Source organism: Manis javanica, chromosome 2 (assembly GCF_040802235.1).
Source record: "Manis javanica isolate MJ-LG chromosome 2, MJ_LKY, whole genome shotgun sequence".
NCBI classification, from domain to species: domain Eukaryota; kingdom Metazoa; phylum Chordata; class Mammalia; order Pholidota; family Manidae; genus Manis; species Manis javanica.
The window spans coordinates 4,237,710-4,249,620 of record NC_133157.1 but is presented as its reverse complement, the minus strand read 5'-3'; the positions used below and the strand labels follow the sequence as shown (position 1 = coordinate 4,249,620).

At 56.9% G+C, this 11,911-nt stretch overlaps 1 protein-coding gene across 10 annotated transcripts in view; it reads left to right on the top strand.

The window, feature by feature from the left end:
• The first annotated feature begins 2,488 nt into the window (after positions 1–2,488).
• The window catches only part of NTNG2 (netrin G2), a 64,034-nt gene continuing 54,611 nt past the window's right edge, over positions 2,489–11,911 (top strand). For 9 of the 10 annotated variants that reach the window (XM_037007858.2, XM_037007855.2, XM_037007853.2 and 6 more), the window contains exons 1-3: positions 2,489–3,486; positions 7,205–7,297; positions 7,536–8,229. In XM_037007858.2, coding sequence (XP_036863753.1) covers positions 8,017–8,229 — 213 coding nt within the window. In that variant the 5' untranslated portion in view covers positions 2,489–3,486; positions 7,205–7,297; positions 7,536–8,016. The remainder of the gene's footprint in view (positions 3,487–7,204; positions 7,298–7,535; positions 8,230–11,911) is intronic. The other variant, XM_037007850.2, reaches the window with a different exon arrangement.

Below are 11,911 nucleotides of genomic sequence, written 5' to 3'. Positions count from 1 at the left end.
CTTCTCTCAGAAATCCCCAGAGATCCTGGACCTCATCTGTTACCTCTCATAGCAAAGCTAGTAGGTCATTTTTGCATGTGACTTTATAATTTCCTATTACACGTCTATTCCTTCCATGCATATTTATTTATCATTGTAAAGGAACCAAACAATGCAGAAAGAACACACATGTATGTGTGATATAAAGCATGCCATTCCCCCATCTCCCTATCTCCCTGCTCATACTTTAGCGTGTTTATTTTATATATATACATATCTAAAAAAATAGATGGAATAAAATTAAATGCATTGTTCCACAGATGCTTTTTGATAGTAGATTCCACATACACAGTTCACATTAAACCTGCAGTAGAGCCAAAATCCCACCAATGAAGAGAATGGTTTAGGCTGCTGGTGAGGGGGGGCTGGAGATGGTTTTTATTTTATTTTGTTTTGGGGGATATTCATTAACGCTTTCTTGCCCCAGTGCTCAGCTTCTCTTCCTTGCCAGAAAAAGGTCATTTGTCGTAAGTTACCTCAATGAAGTTTTAAAAATGAGCATCCCTTGACCACCTGGTCCCTATATTGGGACCCTGTTTGTTTCCCACCTTTATTACTCTCCCGGAAGGAATGAGGTATCCTCGATGCTACTGTGGCCTGCTGTCAATTCAGGATCATCGCACGGGGACCCCTTTCCGGGCCAAATCTCCTCACTATGCAGATGGAGAAACTGAGGCCAAGAGGAGGAAGTGATGACCCCAGACCACATACCTAGTTAGGGGCTGAACTGAGAAAAGCCCATTATCCCAACTCTTAAGTCAGTGCTCTTTCTACTATCCCATAATTTCCAGGGTCTGGAAACGGGGAGACCAGACAACAGGTCCCAGAACAAGGTCCCTGAAAAATTCTGCTGGCATCTGCTTGTTGGAGAGCCAAGAAGCATGGAGGAAAGTGGGGCCCAAGAGGAGTTTCAAACATTGTTTCCGGTGGCACATAGCTTCGCCTACAGGCCACCTAAACCAAGTAGTCAATAAAGGAGGATGCACCCCAGGTCCCTTCGCTGTGTTTACATGAACCATGAAAAAGAAGCGTCCTCCTCTGAGTCTTGCTGGCTGTTCCTGACAGCATCCAGTCTCATGATGATGGAGGAGCAGGGTGTTCCCGGGATTGATGGCCCTGCCCGGGGGCGACAGCAGGCTGTGGGCCAACGCGGGTCATCACTCACCCTGCCTGTGCAGGAGCCCCGCACTATGCCCATCTCTGCTGCCTGCAGGCCAAGTGCTTAGAAATCAAATCGCTGAGATCTGTTCTCTGAGGAGCTTCCTCCTGCTGGATACTTTGAGGCCAGGGAGCAGGACACCAGGGACTGGCATATATGTGTTCCTGGACAGCTCTGTGGGGTGGGCCCCTTTCTGGGAAGAGGGATCTGAGAGCATGTGCAGCAGGAGGCGCTTAACAGCCTGGTGTTGAGACCTCCTTGGAAAAGGAAAGACTCACCATTCAGATCTCACAGATGGGGAAACTGAGGCCCAGAAGCACTCTGTGCTGTGGCCCAAGTTACCCCACAAGTCAGGCAGTGGCAGAATACCATCTGGGAGTCCAAGGGCCTTGCCTCTCAGGCCAGGTCTTCCTTGGCTGTGTGACCTTGGGCAAGTTCCTTAACATCTCTAAGCTTCATCTCATCTATAACTCAGGACTTAGGTAATAGGAATTAAGTCACTGGGCTGTTGGGAGGAATCAGTGGGTAATACACATAAACTGGTTTGCATGGAGCCTGGCACGAAAGAGGTGTTCAATAAATGTACTATTGTTGGTGTTATTATTAAAGTAGATGACAGTCTTGAATTCTGCATTCTCTGACTGCTTTGTGACAATAGCCTAAATGTTACTCAGCAACACAGCCCCCTCTCCAGGCTCTGGGGGTGTCCAGAGTAGGAAAGTTAAGGTGGAGTTAAGAGGTGGCAAAGAGGTGGGGCACTGAGGCGCCACATCCTGCTCCTGTTCCTGACACCCTCTGTGACCTTGGACCAGTCCCTCTGTGTGTGTGTGTCCTCAGGCTCCTTGTTTTTGATGCGTCCAGATGATAGCGCTGGCTGCCGGAGCGCTGCGGTGAGAACCCACCCCTGAGGAGGCCCGGAGCACCTGACAACCACACGTGCCCCCGGCAGACGGTGGAAGCTCTCCCCACAGCCCCCGAGACAGCCCCGCAGGAACCCCCCGGGGAATGGGGGAGCCGGGGCTGCCCTGTGTTGCCAGCTCCGTGGCCTCTGCCCCGGCGCCTGCAGGAGCCCCCCCGACCCTCCTCCCATGCCTGCTGGGGACTGAGGCCCCTCCTGCGCCCCTGTTCTGCCCTCCCTCTGAGCTGCCTTGGCTTCTCAAAAGCAGGGCCCATCAGGGTGGAGGCGGCGATGTGTCAGCTGGTATTCAGGCTCTGGTTGTGCGCTCAGATCGCCCCCCCTCCCCATCTCCCCAAATCCACCCACCCACCCCTTTACCCACTGCTCGGGGCCTTATGGGTGGCAGCACTTAACAGAGGGAGACAGAGCAGCAGCCTTGAGCCCTTGGCTGTTGGGGGTGGGCGGACTGACTCACTTGGCCCCCTCCCTGGTGCCGATGGGGCAGTCCCCACACCCATGGGCGCTGGCACCCCGGCAGACCCCTGGGGTTTGGAAAAGGAAGCTGCAGCCCCGCGGCGCCTGACCCGGGCTGGTTGAGGATGCGCTCTGCGCGCAGGGACCCGCTGGCCCCCGAGCCGGGTGGAGATGTGTAGGCAGCGACCCCCCAGAGCAGGCTCGCTCCCGCGGCCGCCTGCTGGGGCCACCCTGGCCGCGGGCCCGCCGGGACGCCCCTGCTCGCGGCGCCCCTCCCCGGGCCGTGGCGCGTCCCCCGAGTCTCGCAGTATTTCCTTCCTGCACCTTTAAGAAGACCGTTGCTCCGTGGTGGGATGGTGTGTTAAAGCCACACAGAGGAAGTTACGCAGCCCGGATCAGACCGAGAGATAAAAGCCCCGATGGTGATCGTGAGTGATGGCAAGAGGATTTAGCCTCGGCATTAACTTGGAGCGTCGTGCAGGGGGGCAGTGAAGCGCCCCGCCATCTGGCCCGCCTGTGCGGGGGGATGCCCCGGCGCCCCGACGAGCAGCCGCGAAGCCCACCCGGGCCGGGGGCCGCTCGCTGCCCGAGCGCGGGTCCTCTCCGCGCCGCCCAGGGGGGCCAAAAAGTTTGCACTTGTTAGAGGCGACCTCCCGCTCGGCCGGGGCGGGCGATGCGGGCGGCGCGGGCAGCCCCCTCCCCCGGCCCGCGTCTCCGGGACGGCTGCGGGCGGCCCCCCCGGCGGCAGGAGGGCGCCCCGGCCCCGATCTGACGGCCGCGGAGGCACCGCGGCGGCGGGAGCGGAGCGGGAAGCGCACGGCTCGCCGCCCTCCGGCCCTCGTCCCCAGCCAGCGCCAGCCGGGGCGGCGGTCCTCGGCCTCCCGGGTCTGCGCTCCGGGAAGCCGCTCCGAGCGGGGTAAGGCGCACGGGCAGAGCCCGGGAGGCGAGCGGGGGAGCTGCGGCGGCTTTGCCAGCCTGGTTTCATTTTTGAAGGGCTTCGGTGACCATGCAGGCTTTCCCGGGGCCCGGGAGCTACTTAAAGCAGCCAGCAGCGGCTCGGATGCAAAAGTTGTCCGGTCGCGGCTGCGACTAGCGGAGGGCTGGAGTCGCTGGAGAGGGGTGTGTGAGTGCGCATTTGTAGCGGCGTCTTAAAGGAGTAGCTTGTCTTTCCGGCTGCCTTTTTCCTACTAGGGTCTTTTTCCATCGCGTGCGTGCGTGCGTGTGTGTTTGTGGTGGGGGGCGGAGGGTGGGTGTTGCAAGAATGCCTGTGGATGTGTTCGTGGAAAGGAAATTAACCGTTCTCCCTCGCTACTCCCCCAACCCAATTGAACAGCCACCACCTAGAGCCACCCCTCGTCCTCGCATCCCCTTCCCATCTCTGCGAAAACTGGGTGTGTGTGAGTTGCACAAACTCTTGTCCAGCCAAGGCTGGGAACTTCGTTCCGCTGTGGAGGGGTGGGCTAGCGGGGGAGGTGGTGCTCGGGGGCCAGCTTGGGGACGACGTGGATCCAGCCTCGAGCTGGGCGGCTCGCAGGTGGGAGCAGAGGCATAGGGGAGGCGGGAAGAGGACCAAGGAGGGCTCGCTGGGTCAGTCCGCTGCGGAGTAAGTTGCGGGCCTGGGTGGGGGGCGGCGGCGCAGGGTGGCTGCTCGCAGGGGCTTTGGGGAAAAGAGTGCAACTAAGTCCCCGGCGCTTTGCTCCTTGTCTTTTAATTAGGGGAGGCGTGCCAGACGAGGGGGGCACCCTCCCTGCCGGCCCAGACTTTATTAAAACCGTGCTTATTAATTGCTCCCGTAGCTTGCTCTCAACTTCGGAAAGACACAGAGCAGCTGCGGGGGTGTCCTTCACGTCCCTGCGCGATGCACGCCGCCTGCAGCCCACCCGAAGCAGAGACTCGACCCGTGATCCCTAGGCCCGCAAGGAGCGAGCCCTCCCCCAGCCCCGGCCCCAGCCGTCCGGCCACGGCGTCCTCCTCGCGCGCCCCACCCCCAGCTCTCAACTTTTCGGGGCACCACAGCCGCCGAGAGGGCGTGGGGTCTTTCGCCCGCTCCCCTTCCGGCGCTGGGGGCACCGGGGCCGGGATGCTTGCTAAGCGGGCAGTGAGCGCGGCACCTCCTGTACCAAGCCCCGGCGTGGGGCGGGAATGTGCCCCCGGAGCGGACCCTCTGTCCTCCCGGGCCCCGGGCACCGCCCCCTGAAGGCAGATTTCACGCCCTCCGCTGCTGCCACTGGGGAGGGAGGAGGATTTCGGGGTGGAGTGGGTCCCGGGAGGAGCCCCAGCGCCCCCTCCAGTGCCCGGCAGGGGCCCCGCGCCACGGCCGCAAGTTTCCCACGAGGCGAGGGCGCAGCCTGCAACTCCGGGAGGAGCTGCTCCGAGCCCCGCTAGCTCCGAGAGGCGCTAATTCAATAAGACAGAGAAATCTGAGTTCAGAAATCCTGGTAAAATCTAATTTTCGGGTTTTAATACCCTGGCTATCAGCCCCCCCTCGGTTCCTGAGGACTCTTAAAAGAAAATAAAGCGCATTGATTCCATTTGTTTCTGGGAGCTGCAGTTTCTTAATAATATCAGGTGAAGATTTATTTTCCAAGGAGAAAACGATCCGCCGGGATATAACCTCTCACTAAGAAATTTCCCCTGCTGGCTTCTCGCTCCCTGCTCCCCGCCTCGTTATTGCGGGGACTCTTGCCTGTCTGCCCCCTCCCTCTTTTTCCTTTTTGGCAAAAACCCGCTGTAATATTCGCGTGCTGAGCTGACAATTCCCCCTATGCTGCCAGCAACGCCCAATTGATTGACTAGCTGTAAACACATTTATTAACCGCCACCGCCACCCCTTCCCCCAGCCTGCAGATTTGCTTGTTGGCTTACCCCCATCCCGTCATTTTCCAGCGAATGCGTGGCATTTAAAACCAACAGTACTGCACAGCAATTAATAGATTTGCAAGTTCGGCCCAGCGCGGCTCTCCGGGGCCTCCCGGCCTCGGGCCTCGCTGCCTCCCCCCGCCCCCGCCCCTGCGCGGCCAGGGTCCAGCGCTGTCCAAGCCGGGAGCCGCCGCTGGCCGGGCGGATGAAGGAGGACCACGGCTGGGCCCTCCCGTCGAGCCGCAGCCCCGCTCCCTGTTGTCCCCGCCGTCAGGAGCTCCCTACCTGTTAGTGAACAGTTGGGAGTCCGCGGCTGGAAGAATTAATTAGGGACGTGCTGTTTTCTGGGCAGCTCAAAGCTGAAGCACGGATGCAGGCATCCAAACCCATCCAAACCCTTCCCGGTCGCGCTATTTTATTTTTACTACATTTTCTCGGGTTGTAAAAATAGTCGCCAGGCGATTCTTTCGGAGAGTTTTCTAGCAAGGAGCGCATTCAAGGCCAGGCAGGCTCTATAACAGGTTTCTCTTTAAATAGCCAGAGGTGAGCGGTGAAAATGTGGTCCCCTTGGCCCCTCGTTCATCTCCATCAAGAGCCCTTCAGCTGGAGAGAGGGGCAGGGGCCGCCTTAATGCAGATTTATGATTCCTGGGGCCTGCAGCGCTGGGGCACTGGCTAGGGGGTTCTCCGGTGAGCGGCCAACCTCCTTTGGAGAATGTCCGCCCCTACAGTGTTACTTGGGGCAGGAGTGTGTTTGTGTCTGGGTGGAGAATGGGGTTTCATTGGAAGCATGGTTAACTGTTCAGGGTCCTTTCATGTCAATCATGACAAGGATGTCAGGGGAGTCGGGCTGACCGTACCACCAACATCCAAGCAATTTGGGAATTTAGCTGCAATACTCATAGGCGTAATAACCAGAGTAATTAATACTTGCGTGCTTCTGCTGTGACTCATTGCAGTAACCTTTGCCCTATTGGGTAGTATTTTGGCCGTGATTGCACACTAGCTGGACTCAGATATCAAGTGTCTGGGAAGGCACCACATTACTGGAGTCATGTTTCTCACAATGTCACATTCATCTTAGTTATATCTAGTTGGGCTTTTAAGTAATTACCAGTAGTTTAAAATGGTAAAGCAATAATCATAATAGTGAACAATAATTGACATTCTCTCCAAGGATGATAGCAACATTTTGGCCTCAATCAGAAAATAATATGATACATCATTGTCACTTCTGTGGAAGACTTCAACATCCTAGTTTCTTACAGTTAAAAACTAAACTCACCATGTCAGAGTTTGGCAAGATGACTTATGGACACCTGGTTCTTACATGTTGCCCAGGTGTGACCCACTCTGTTTATCTGTACCTGTACTAGCAGGCTCTCCCGCACCTACAGTGACAGTCTCCTTTCTGCCTGTAACAGCTTTGACATTTTGACTTGTCAACCATGGTTTTAAAACAAAAACAAAACAGCACCTGGGGATGTTTTGAAAAGTTGCTGACCCCATGCGGGGGCACTTCCGCTGATCAAACACCCCCCAAGTGAGGCGAAAACACATAAGCTTTTTAATAATGTGCCCAGTCTCCACACGTGCAGCTCTGATATTAATAAAAATAACCCAGTTTCTCAGGAGACCTTGCTAATGCAGCCTCATTTTTTTTTTTTTTTGCCCATTTTGCCAGAGAGCTTTTGTTCTTATCCATCTTTATTCCCCCCTCCTCGTTTTAATTTGTTGCAGGTGTGGTTGCTAATGAGCTCTCTCCTCTTCTCTTAGGATGAAAGACAAGCCAGGCCCCGGATACCTGGATGGATTGAAAGCTGGAGTCTCAGAAACTTCATAACAAGTTGCCGATGGCCACCGGCCAAGGTCAGCTGGCCCCCATTAGTGCCTGTCCCCACTAAAGCAGAACCGAATAAGCTTCTTTCTAGTTAACGCCTCAGTAGCTTTTTATGTTCTAGTCCAGCCACATAATTGTTGTCCCTTTAAGCCCATATGAAAAGAAATCTCTTTTATTGGTCTGAGATGCCAAGTCCAGTCCCATAGAGAGAACATGTTTCCAGCTAACACCTACACCTCCTGATTTTATTGTATCTTTACAATGCAGGCTGGAGGGTTGTTTTGCAGTTGTGTTGAGCATATCACACATTAAGGGCCCTTTAAAGACCTGGATTGATTGGAAGGACAAAAATTAAAAGCAATCTGATCCAGCCTCCTGCCAGATCCCTGCGGATTTTCTCCCTATCCCATTTCCATCCACTGTCACAATTTGAGAGTCCGCCTGATTTGATCAGATTCGCCTCTGGGAGAGGTGTAAATGCAAGGTTAGGAGGACGCGGAGTTACAGGCGACTTTTTGATCTGCCCATCAGCAGTCTGAGAAACGCTGGCTCTGAGTTTTCTGTGTTGGCCTTTTGGAAAAAACAAGTTCCTTGCTGTTTGCAACCTGGCAGCACTCAAGTCCCGGGGACATCCGGCCACCATTGCTTGGTAGATGTGGCGTTTCCATGCTGAGGCCCCGAGTCCCGCCTGCCCCAGCTGCTGCCTCTCCAGGGCCTCTCTGGGCCGCGCCCTGCGGCCTGCGTAGCCATGCTGCGCCTGCTGGCTCTTCTCCTGTACTGCCTCCCGCTGGCCTCTGGGGACTACGACATCTGTAAATCCTGGGTGACCTCGGATGAGGGCCCCACCTGGGAGTTCTACGCCTGCCAGCCCAAGGTGATGCGCCTGAAGGACTATGTCAAGGTGAAGGTGGAACCCTCGGGCATCACATGCGGAGACCCCCCTGAGAGATTCTGCTCCCACGTAAGTCACCTACTGATGTTCTATTTGCTCAGGCCAAGTGGGAGGGAGTCTGGGACAGACCCTAGGGGTGGGTGAGCAGAGTGGGAGGGCCAAGATGCAAGGTTGACTTTCCGGGCATCTTGGATTGGCACCAGGTCTCTGTTCCACCTTGGAAATGTGCCAAAGTGAAGGCCCCCTTGACAGCCCTAGGGTCATGTGACATGGCTCTCTGGGGTGGGGAAGTTACTGGCCATCTGCCCACTAGATCCATTTCCTCTCAGGAAGACCACAGTAGTCACAGTTCCCTGGCCTGGCACACAAGCCCTGCTTCCCTTGTAGGAAGTTAGCATTCTGGGCGAGTGGGCCATGTGCTATTTGCAATGTTACCCTCTGACCCCCTCGTTCATCCCTTCTGTGCTGCAACCTCCTGTCCCACTTGATCCCATCCCGGAGACAGTTTTGCCAGGCCAGGGGATGCTGGGCACCAAGCGGCACTTTGCAGCGGAAGGTCTGATGGAAGTGCAGAGGGGATTGGTAAGGCTGGGGCTCAGACCAGGATGGACGGTGTGTCTGGTGCCCTCTCCAATCCCATTCCTATGTGTGGCGACTGTGGTTACTGGTTACGTCGCGGGGGAAGGCAGACGGTCAGGTGCTGTCACTTGAGTCCTGGTTAGAGACTTAGAATGCTTCGGTACTCAATAATATTGACACCACCACCAGTAACAATAACAGGGATCCCTTATGCGAGCTCCTCGGGCGTGCAGGCCAAGAGCTGGAGGTGCGTCCTTCCTTGGAGTCCTCCCCTCAGCTCAGCCAGGTTGATTCTGGGTGGTATAAAGTGGGAGTTTTGGTGGGTGGGCTCTGGACCAACGGCATCTCTGGGCTTCTGTTCCATCATTTGTAATGGACACACACTCATAGGGTTGTTGTAAGGAGTAAGTGAGCTAATTCATATGTGCAAAGTGCTCAGAATAGGGTCTGGCACAGAGCAGGTGCCCCGTAGATGTTAGCTGTCGCCGTCATGTTGTACAGGTGGAGAAACTGAGACCTAGTGTCTCACACACACACACACACATACAGTGGTAAATCTGTGATTCAAGGGTCGGGCTCCAAAGTCACTGAACTGCCTGCCTGCTGAGACGTCCCTGCCTGCTGGGCAGTGCTTTGAATGCTTGGCAGGACCTGATGAGAGGGTCTCCCTGTCATCCTCAGGGTGGCTGCTGCCTCCACATATCCTTGCGGGAACCTGTAGGTCTCTGGGCTTATGGCCGGACCAAGCAGGTATCCCCCTGCCCCACACAGCAGGTTCCTGCTGTTCTGTCACAGAGCGGTCAGCCTGGGAAGGTGGGTCCCCACCTGGATGGTCAGCTGTTGTGAGGCCGTCACTGTGGGTGGGGGCCTGGCTGTGGGAGCCAGCTGGGAAGAGAGGGAGGGAGGGAGGGAGGGAGAAGGGGGCACAGGGACCAGGGACTAGAGTCCATGGGGATCACTGCACTGGGGACGCCAGGGCTTCCCTGGCTCAGGGACAGGCAAGGAGGCGTCCCTGCAAGGTCAGGGGCAAGGCTGGGGGGAGCCCAGCTCTGAACCCGCAGCCAGCTGGCTGCCCGTGCCAGCTCATGTGAGGGCTTCCCCACCGTTTCCTGAGCAGTCAGTTCTCCCTCTCGTTTCAGTCTTGTCTTCTTCTCTGAAATATTAATCATCTCCTTAACATGCTGAGGAAGGGGGTAGGGGTGGGGCTGGGAAACCGTAATTCCCTGGACCACATCTGGTCACGGGCTTGAGGGGTGCAAGTGAACATGGAATGCTAGTCCGAGGCCCTCTCCTGGCCAAAGCTGGCTCAGGATGCCCTCGGCCCTGGGCCTCTGCCCAGCCCCCACCTCACACAGATCTCCCGCTGCAGCTACCAGGGTGGGTGGTAGCCCTCGCCTCTAGTCCTGGTGCCAGTCATCCTGAGTCCTGGCAGGTGCCCTGGATCCCTGGAGCCAGGAGAGGGCTCTTGCCCCCTTCTGCTCTCCAGGAGGTGGGGTGAACAAGCGCAGCAGCCCCACCACCCCCCTCACAGGTGGGCCCTCAGCACCTCCACACCTGTCTGACGGATTTAAATATTCCATACGGGCTGCCATCCAGCTCTGCCTCTGATTACAAACGTGGGGCCACGGAGGATGAGGATGATGCCTAGCAGGTGTGGGACGCCCTTTGGTGGGGCCGGCCTCTGTGGGGAGGGTGGCCACATCTGGACGAAAGCCTACTCCCACGCCCCCGTTGATGGCACTTCCTGCGAGCGGGCCCTGTGCCCGTCTCGCTCAGTCATCTCTCGGGTGCTCTGAGGTGGGTGTTGTTCCAATCCCACTTTAGGGATTCGAAAGGGTTGCCTAAATCCCGTCAAGGTCACTCAGTTTAGAACACAGGTGGGGAGCCTGCCCACAGCCAGGGCCTATGCTTACCCACCAGGTGGCACGACCCTGTTCTCTGAGCCTCAATTGCTTCCTCTGTAAAGTAGAGAAAATACTATGCAGGTGTCACAGGGCTGGCGAGAGAGTGCAGCCCGACCATGCGGGTCCTGGGTGCAGAGCTGCACATAGTAGGTGCTCCATGGGCGGTAGTGGCCATTCGTTTCTTAATCACCCCTTGGAGGCGTCCCTGGCTTTTCCTCTTTGCACCTCTCCGTCCTTAAGCATGACAAGCCCTGTGTTTCTAATCTCTGGGCGGCAGTAGGAGGTCTCTGCAAGCTCAGGGAGAAGCTGAACCTCCTCCGCCTTGGCAGGTGGCGTTAACCGGCCGCCAGGGGGCGCCCGAAGGGCAGCTGGGCTGCCCATGACCCCTGAGCCTTGCATTGTCAGTGGGTCCCTGTTCCCTAGCACCTGTCCTGTGGCGGGTGCTGGGCCTGTCCAACATCCAGCCAACGGGTGCTTGAGCCCAGGGTCACCCCAAGGGTGCCAGAGGGGCCAAGGGGCGGCTGCCCTTTTCAGGGTTCAGGGGGCAGACGCTTTCTCCTTGCAGGCTTCCCATCCTTCCACAAGGCCTCCTGGGAACTGAATTGTAAATTCCAGCCTGGTGAGGAAGGGGAGGGAGGAAGAAGACCAAGATAAATGAATAAATAAAAACCCATTGGCTCTAAATGCACAGTGAGAATTAATAGGGATGAGCTCTCAGCCGAGGCTTCTTGGGCAAGGGCAAAATTTCAATGAGGGCTGCTGGGGAGACAGGCAGCCCCTCCCCGCTACATCCCCAGGCCTGGCCGAGGGGCCAGCGTGGTGGAGCTGCGGTGAGGGCAGTCCTGGCAAAGGCTTCTCGGCCCCTGGCCAGAAAGATAGGGAATGGGGAAGGCGTGGTTGGGCGAGAGGAGGCTGCCCACCTGCACTGCCAGGAGAGGAAGGGGAAACCCTTTCCTTCTGCCTCTGAGATAAAAACCAACTATGGAGCCTCAAGATTGAGCTGGTGGGAAGGCATGGGGTGGGGGAGCTAGCCACAGCCAGGCCAGTGGTATTTAAAGCAATCCCATGGGTACCCGCTTGCTCCCAAAGTGTAGTCCTTGGACTGCCTCCCCTTGTTTGAAATGCAGAAGCCCAGGCCCTGCTGCAGACCTACTGAGCCAGACCATCCTAACAAGAAATGCAGGTGGTTCGGACGCAGGCAGGGCTTGGTCTGAGGAATTCTGCTCTGCAGAATTGCTCGGTGGTGGGTGAAACCCAATGCTGACGTT